This window comes from Bidens hawaiensis, unplaced genomic scaffold (assembly GCF_021521415.1).
Source record: "Bidens hawaiensis isolate Kalapana, Puna unplaced genomic scaffold, B.hawaiensis_p1.1 tig00025376_1, whole genome shotgun sequence".
Taxonomy (NCBI): domain Eukaryota; kingdom Viridiplantae; phylum Streptophyta; class Magnoliopsida; order Asterales; family Asteraceae; genus Bidens; species Bidens hawaiensis.
In genome coordinates this window covers 112,385-121,480 of record NW_027494050.1, presented here as the reverse complement: position 1 = coordinate 121,480, position 9,096 = coordinate 112,385, and the positions used below count along the sequence as shown (strand labels likewise).

The window sequence follows — 9,096 nt, the reverse complement described above, 5'->3', positions numbered from 1 at the left end:
AAAACGTTGAGAGGATGATGATGAGAAAATAAAAAGTACGAAAAATAAAATAAAATTTAAACATGATTTTTTATATGATACTCTTTATATTTTAATAAGCTTTGTAGAAAAATATATTTAGTTAGTGAGTTATACATATATGTAACTCGTAGGCTGCGTATATTTTTTTATTCATTAATTTTACTTTTGTGACATTTTCGTAATTAAATTAGCATGTGATATATATGCTAACGAGTATAAGTATATGCTGATCAACACATTATTTGTTTACACATGGTGTAGTCATTGATGAATTCACCGTATATCGTGAATGCACTTGGGTTTCTTGCATTCATGACTCACGAGTATATACATTGGTGTTTACTTGTATTCATCACTGAATGTTGCGCGTTAAATATTAATAATGTCAAACCTTTTCTAATCTAACGACTAAAATTTAGTTTTTTTTTCTTTATATAATTTTTAAACCTGTAGTGATTCTCATTTTAACCTAGAAATATATATGCCAAGAATTAATTTATAATACCAGGCATAGAAATTTGTTGCATAAATATTTAACAGGAGTCATTCATTCATTTTGATGCTCATACATAATACATAGTATCATATGCATTCCATGTTTCATTTGTTACTTTATTTCATTGGTCACATCTAAGAATAACATAAATGAATTATGCTGTGTCATTACACTAAACAAATCATGTCAAAAATGCCTCGACAAGTGATCGAAAACAAGCAAACAAAAGGTTCGCTTGCGAAATTCATATGGTACGATTGTTTGATTGCATAAATTCCAACACCACCTATGTTTGAGTGAACGAGAGCATTTATGCTTCGATCTCTGACCCTGACATCCACTCTTTAGGTCTCGCATAATAATCCCCCCCCCCCACAAAGAATCATCGTTCACAACTTCACATTGTTATCATGTTTGATCAGACTGACCTCATATTGATACGTTATAAATAGAATAATACAAGGGTGTTAGTGTAACATTCACCAATGAGTCGATGACTTAACTAAATCATGTTTAGTTGTTTGACTTGTTATAGATAAAACACGCCCCAAATCAACAATGAAATCACATTCTTATAATATTACAAAGTAACAAAAAAATTGTCTCGTTAAAGATAAAACACGCCCCAAATCAACACTGACTTGAGACTGACACATCTAAAGACTCTAAAATAACTTTTGTTTATACATAGATTACAAAGTAACACAAAAGGAATCCAACCTTTTTTGTGGAATGATAAGTAGGCACACCAAAGATTATTTTTTTATCAGTTTCCAGCATATTTAACGAGTATCGTCCCAACTTATATACCGAGAAGCGATTCTAGCAACAATGTAGACAGATATATCAAAAGGACACTAGCTGTAAGCATAAATATAGAAATTAGATTCCAAAAAACCTTTTCCTCTATAGAAAGGGTGAAAGACAAACATGGTTGGTATTTAATGTAAAACTTGATACTAAATTATATTGTTAACAACCCTACAATACAAGTAAGACAAATGTAGAAAAGACCGAACAAGCGAACAATCTGACTTGAATAAAACTATAAAAAGCTAACATGTTCACTCTCGGTTGGCCCGTATCACATATTAAAAACTAAAAAGAAAAACGTGAAGATAAGCATAGAATAATCGTCTTGATCAATCAATCTGTATCTCAGGCATCCACTTTTGTCATTGTTGTATAGAACAAGTCTAAGATACAAAAAGCTACACACTTTGAATCTATTCTATTCTAGTCATTCATGTGTTAAATCTACTTATAATGCAATGCTACATACAATAGCATGATAAACCATAAAGAACAAAAACCATAGGTTAAAATGTCACATAACTAAATGAAAAATATTGATGCAAATATAATTTTAATGAGATGTAAGCATAAAAATTGTAACTTTTATATAGAAATTAATTAGTTCCTTATTCGACTTCCACACGAATATGTTATGTTGCAAGCTTTACCGACTATAACCGAGTATTTATGAACAGGTCTAGCAAGAAAAGGGGGCATACGAACTAGAAGCTCGCAAACACATTGATCGTCAACTTGAGACAACCATTTACAACATTGTTCTTCCACGGGCGTGTGTCTATGCCTATGATGATGATGGTGATGATGTTTTTGTTGTTTATGCCCATGACCACCACGCTTATGGTCATGACCATGGTCACGCTCACGCTCATGGTCACGGTCATGGTCATGATCATTGTCGTCGCCATTCTCATTATCATCGCCATTGTCATTGTCATTTTCATCATCTTCGTTGTGTAAGTGTCTCTGAGCATGCTTGTGTCTGTGTTCAGGGTCAGGTGTGTCCTCATCGTCAGAAGGTGGTGCCGGTGGGCCAAATGGGGCCCGGGGTGCTGGTGGAGGGACTTGTACGAATGGAAGATACGCACACGCTTGATTAGCAAGGGCCATTTGGTAATTACAAAGTGGGCGAGGGGCAAAAGGGGTTATTGGTACTATCGGGACTACCTGGCCCTCAGTGTAGGGATGAAGAAAGAGAACAAACACGAAGAGAAGGATTTTAAGAATAGTGAAACTAACCATAGTTTCTAACTTCGTGTATAATTATTATGAAGGTTTTATTTCTTATGATATGTGTCCACGATATATATGCGAATGCATACGTTTATATACATGTAAAGGCATAAACTTTGTGTGTTCTTGATAGTTTTCTTGTGGGTATAGGGGATTAAACATGGTTAAGAGTGAGGTTAAATTTGTTATTGTGTTTTGTTTATGTAACTTCATTTTCTTTGCATGATGTTCGGTTAGATATTGTTTGTTGAAGCATTGTTAACTTCCTACATGCCCAACTTATTCCTACCATATTTAAAAGCTGCAGAATTTGCACCCATAAGTTAGGTAGTAGGAAAAAAGAGGCCTCAAAACTGTAATTTGAATCCATTTGCATATAGTTATTTTTTTTAATTTAAATAATAATAATAAAAAGAAGGTTTATTGGATTTTAATAATCCCTATTGAATGATATTGACCGATAATAATCCTTATTCATTTTATCGCCACTGCTGGTCCCAAATTTAATAAAGTTGGCCGCCAATGCCCCCCGTTAAATAGGACTTAATGGCGTTATATTTTTTTTTCGAATTTCAAACTAATGTCTTAGGGCTTCTGATCGGAAGAAGGATACATGCCGATTGATATAAAACTTTGTTCAAAACGATGCTCCAAAACGACAAAATAATGCTTCAATTCGAGTGTTCAAACTTACGATTAACAAAAATCAAGTTGTTTGGATCACCACTTCAAGCTATGTTTTACGTCAATCGATTTGTATCCTCCTTCCGATCAAAAACCTTAAAACATTGGTTTGAAATTCCGAAAAAAGTATAATGCCGTTAAGTCCTTTTTAACGGAAGACCATTGGGGCCAACTTTTTTAAATTTGGGACCGCCAGTGACGATAAAACGAACAAGGATTATTATCGGTCAACATTGTTCAATAGGGATTATTAAAATCCAATAAACCTAATAATAATAATAATAATAATAATAATAACAACAACTACTACTACTGTAAACAAAGAAAAAGACTCTTTACACTCATCTGCCAAATTACTTATCTTGATACAACTACATTTTGTTTCATCAAAAACCACATGTGCATAACGCGTTTAGTATATTATAACTGATGATGTATATATGCCCGGACCGGGGATTTATATTTGGGCTTACGTTAGGCCCGGCCCACATGTTCTCTTATAATCTATATTAGGTTATAAACCCATGTACTACACGTGGTTGGGTACAAAAATGTTGAACTTAAAAACATTAATTATGTTTAGCGTACATTGATAAAAGCACATAATCAAATGACAAGATCGAATAATACATAACTAAAAGTTATGATAGATATATGAATAAAAACCGTTTTATAATGTGGACCAAAAAATTCTCAAGGTCCAATTCATCATATGCTACTTATTCCCTCTATAACATCCAAACACATATTTAATTTACAATTGCATATTTACATATTAATATCACTTGAGTAGAGTTCAAACCATCTTTCCTCGAGTTGTCGAAATAAGCACGTTGAGTAAGAGTTCAAAACAGTTAAACATAAGTCGGAAAATGAAGTTAAGTCTAACATGTGTTACTTGATATGAACTTAAGTCTTAAAATGCTGGATACACACAGCCCCTTGTAATCTATCATATTCGTAAAGAAAAGGCATAATTGCACCGATAAGCACAAAGATTTCTCCGCTCGTGTTCTTTATAAGAAACTGACGACACCAACCCAAAGACAAAATTAGGCCAACAGTTAGTTTAACCATAATAAGGGATGCAAAAATGGAATGAGGAGGATTCGAACATTCATTCACAATCCGATGCAGCGTACGAATAGTAAACGAAGGCAAATCACGTTGATTCTTTGAATACCCGTGATGATCCTTCCCTTAACCCCCAAATTCGACCCAAAAGGCTAGAATTCGAAAAGACAATTCGTTTTTTATTATAATCTGATCAATGATCAGTCACAAGTAACTTAACATATTAATAAAACATCCAAAATGGGCTTGGGCCAACAAAAAAAACCATAGGGCCAACAATAACCCAAAAGAAAACCCAAAAACTAGACAAAAAACATAAAAGTGGCCCAAAAGTGTATCTAAAAGGCTTATTTTGGAAAAATAAACGGGATAACCGCCTACGGCCGGTTACCAAAACGTGGCCCACGTTCCAACGGTCGGTTTGATTGGTAGCACGCTTGAAACGGATGCACGTAGCCCAAGTTATGCCCATTTTAGTGCAGCACCTCTGGAAGCGCGATCCTGGGCCTCTAGTAACATTATGGCCCGATCTTCTACACTTGGGCCCACATGACAAGCCAAATAAAAAATAAAGCCACTAACCACAACAATTTACAGTAAACATGACAAAATGTATTAATTTGAATATTTGATGGAACATTGATCTGAATTATGTTTATGTTTATGTTGTCAATAGTATACATAAAACTGGGGATGTTAAATGATGATATATAAGTCACCTTTAGCAACAAATGGCATGTTTCATATAACCACACACAACAACATACAGTAAATGATGGTGTACTGCTTCTAGCATAAATATATGTGTGTGTTTTTGACCTCATCTAATGGTTTTTCTTTATGTTGCGGATCCATTTTAAACTCGAAGAGACATTTGTTACGGACTGAAACCATTGCAAGGTATAAGACATGTCCCATATCAGACTAGTCTTTTGGGTTAAGTCCTTATGTTTGGCTTGTAACAACATTCGAGCTTCTTCACTAATTTCGATAACAAATGTCAATCTAACAAACTTAGGACGAACCGCGCGTTCAGTGAACTGTTCGTGAATCGTTTGAAGGGAAGTTCGCTTATGTTCGTTTATGTTTGTTCATATGTTCATTTATGTTTCCTTGTGTTCATTTAAGTAGGTTCGTTTATGTTCGTGAACTGTTCGCTTGGATTAAATAAACGAGCACGGACATGTTCATTTGTTAAATAAACGAACATGAACACCAAATATTTTTTATGACTCGGACTCTCAACTATACATAGTTACAAGCACTATATGGAATTGCCTAAAAATAATAATGATGATGCTTCATGTTTAAAATGATTGTGTATTAATAAAACCAAATATCAATGCTGCAGTAGCTGCATACCTGAATTCTACATGAACACAACCGCGACTGATTCAAATTAGACGAATTAGATGCCGAAAATTGGTGGGTCGGGTTAATGATTTTCTAAAAACCGACAATAGTGAGTTGGTTATCGTCAAAAAAAATTTCATACTCGTCAAAAGCGAACCGATTATGTATATTACTATATATATAAAAATGTGTAATAACAATTTATCCCATTGACAACTCAAAGTCAACCATGGACTCCACAACAAATGGGTCAAGATATTTTGCTGATGATGTTGAAGATAATAATAATTTTATTTATTCAGTAAATCTATATCACATAATAAATATTAGTTATTTATATATAAGATAAAGTACCTAAATGGCTAAATGTTATATTTATTTTTTTTAGAATTGTAAAAATGTTTAATAAATAATAAACGGGCCCAGTTCGAACTTAGACAAGCTCACTAGCTCAGGCTCAGCTCGGTTACACTGTCATTTCCAAACTCTTGAATATTATATCTACTTATATTTTAGTAAATAAATAAATCAGTTTGTTTTACTACTTGATAAACAAATAGGAAAGACTGTAGTTCATATTACCATACTACTAGTTCATATTATCGGGTTTGGTAGAAAAGAATGGTTTCTGAACTATTTGTTGTATTTTAAACAAGTACATGGACTTTAATATACAGTCAAATGAACTTTTCGAGTAAAATAAGAATACATATTGAACTTTTGTGCCTTGTGTTCTCATATAACAATTTCAGTCTTATCATTCCTCTTGGTTTTCATAAGGCTCTTCTAACGCCTTCTCTATATCAGCCTGCATTACAAAACCACAACAAATTAACCCCACTTGAACAGGGCCGTCTCCGAGGGTCGCTAAAAATTTTTGGGTCAAAGACAAGTATAAATTTAGGCCTTAAGTAGATTATAGGCTTTAAATGGGCCAGTTATGATTTGGGCAATTAGGCTGTAGATTATAGACTTTGGTTATGAAAACAGCTTCTACATGTGTTTATATCTAAAAACTCTAAAAAGATTATTTAAAAATGTGTTTTTGAAATGTAAAAATGAATTATTTATTATTTTTTACAAGTAAAATACATGGTTCCTAGTTTCCCACTATTTTGTGGTTCCCTTTTGAACCATATATATATATATATATAGAGGAATGCTAATGTACAAATGAAATTAACGTGCTAAACGTGAGAATCAAGTAGAGTAATTATATATACAAGTAGAGTAATTATGTAATTACATCTTAGAGTAATTACATAATTACTCTACTTGTATATATAATTACTCTAATTGATTCTCACGTTTAGCATGTTAATTTCATTTGTATTTGATCTAACCCCTATATATATATATATATATATATACAATTTTTGTTTAAAGGTTTCCGGGCCCACCGATAGTTGGGCCTGTGGCCGTCGACCACTCTGCCCTGGCTCATAGCCGGGCCTGCTCTTGAATCATAATCGAAGATTGAAACTATTACTGTAATAATAATTAACGCATTATTCACTTATAAATAACTTAAATGTTAAGCAAACTAATTGAAGTCGAAATACTACCTCAATAGCAGACGGTTCAGTCCTTGCTCCGAACCGACGTATTACTAATCCTTTCTTGCTAATTAAAAACTTTGTGAAGTTCCATTTGATTGCAGTGCCCATAAGTCCACCTCCATTTGCTTTCAAGTACTTGTATAACGGTGCGCTTTGACTACCGTTGACTTTGACCTGATTCCATTAAAAAACATACATATTACATATAGGGGTGTGTAAAAATAGGCCGAACCGGTTTATATCAGTTTAGTGATATTTTACTTTTGCGAATATTGGATATTCGGCCTTGAACCTCTCACACACGAACTGAACAGTCTCTTCTATCGGCCCGGGTTCTTGTTGCAAGAATTGGTTGCATGGGAATGCTAGTATCACAAAACCTGGATCAAGAATCAAAATCAGATGATACGGGTATCGTTTTTTAGATTAATGTAAAAAATGGTTGGATCACAAGTTGATACAATGATGAATATAGTATATGTATATATGGGTAGTAAGCATATAAATATTTTGAAAATGGCTTATTCAAGATTCACTGTTGTAATTTTAGAATGCAAGTTATGTTTATCATAAAGTAAAATACATAAAAATAATCATAGGGTATAATACAAAAAAATATGATAAGGAAATTAAAAAAATACCAGAAAAGGTGATATTATTTAAGATTTTAGTATAACATAAAACATAACAAATTATAAAATAAAACATAGCAAATACAGTATATGTATCTTGACACAAGTTTTAGATTTTAGCATAACATAAAACATAATAAATTATAAAATTAACAAGTCAGCTCGCAAGCTTGCCGGATTCACCAAACACTGGCATGTTTAGTTAAACGTCAAAACTCCCGAATCCGTTTAGGCTAGACCTAATTTGTGTCAGGTTTGTGTCGTGTCAGAAACAGATATTTGCTCGAAATGTATGTTTTCACATTTAGGTCCAATTTACTACCTCAAGAACATTACCATGAATCCATAATATGAGAAAATTTATATAAAAATATGTTCAAAAATTATCACCTTTGTGAATATTTCACAAAAGAAATATGTTGGAAAATTATGCTAAGAATTGATACTTTGATAGTTTCATACCTTTATCCTTGTATTTCCTGTAAATCTCTGTAAGTTGCGTGTAATTCGAATTCGTTAATCCACTGTTGCATCATAACAAGCAACTATTAATCCCGATCGAATCCAATTTCAACAACCAAACAAAAATAATGTAACCACACACGAACACGTTATTAAAACTTTTCTTTAGTTTATTTTTTACGTTTTTTTACCATTACGGCACCATTATTATTTTCTACGATAATGTTTCACGTTTTGGTCTAAATTTTGTGATCTCACATTTTAACGTTCCACCATTAACATGGTTCATCGTTTTGACGTATGTTTTTTTTTACAATTTACAAGATCAAAGATAACAATAAAAAGATGAACCATTTGGAAGCAACATTAACAATGAGCAAAACTTTCTCTTTATAAATGCTAAGATTCACATCCTTTCCCATGCTATCCTGCGCCTCGCAAATAAAAGCTTTCGGAATGAATTGAAGATCAAAACATTGGATGAATAATAATAATAATAATAATAATAATAATAATAATAATACCTGGACTGTGAAATCATGAACTGATGATTGTTCTGGGACAGATGCAGAAGCACCCATGCTTGCATTGGATAATTTAGAATGATTGTTGAACAAGAAGAAAAACATATAGAAATGGATGATAATTGATCATTTTAGAAAATAGATTACAACCAATTCCATATTTGGAATGAAGATCAATAACAATTTCATATTCACTTAATAATTTTTTTTTGAAAACTACCAAAATGTTCATTTGACACGTTAAA

General features: G+C 32.7%; 1 protein-coding gene across 1 annotated transcript; it reads right to left on the bottom strand.

Moving 5' to 3' along the window:
- Positions 1–6,431: 6,431 nt before the first annotated feature.
- Positions 6,432–8,908, bottom strand: LOC143571431 (putative glutathione peroxidase 4). The gene is made up of 6 exons (XM_077056860.1): positions 8,852–8,908; positions 8,679–8,755; positions 8,328–8,389; positions 7,495–7,613; positions 7,240–7,407; positions 6,432–6,482 (listed from the first exon to the last, which is right to left on the bottom strand). The coding sequence occupies exons 1-6, from the start codon at positions 8,906–8,908 to the stop codon at positions 6,432–6,434; spliced, it is 534 nt and encodes a 177-aa protein (XP_076912975.1).
- Between the last annotated feature and the right edge of the window lie 188 nt (positions 8,909–9,096).

What these genes read in the sequence shown, in the direction of transcription:
- LOC143571431 (XM_077056860.1), bottom strand. Translation starts at nt 8,908, where the DNA reads ATGGGTGCTTCTGCATCTGTCCCAGAACAATCATCAGTTCATGATTTC. An exon ending in TTCATGATTTCACAGTCCAG is followed by an intron (nt 8,756 to 8,851) that starts GTATTATTATTA and finishes TGCGAGGCGCAG; the next exon opens with GATAGCATGGGAAAGGATGT. An exon ending in CTGAACCGTCTGCTATTGAG is followed by an intron (nt 6,483 to 7,239) that starts GTAGTATTTCGA and finishes TTTGTAATGCAG; the next exon opens with GCTGATATAGAGAAGGCGTT.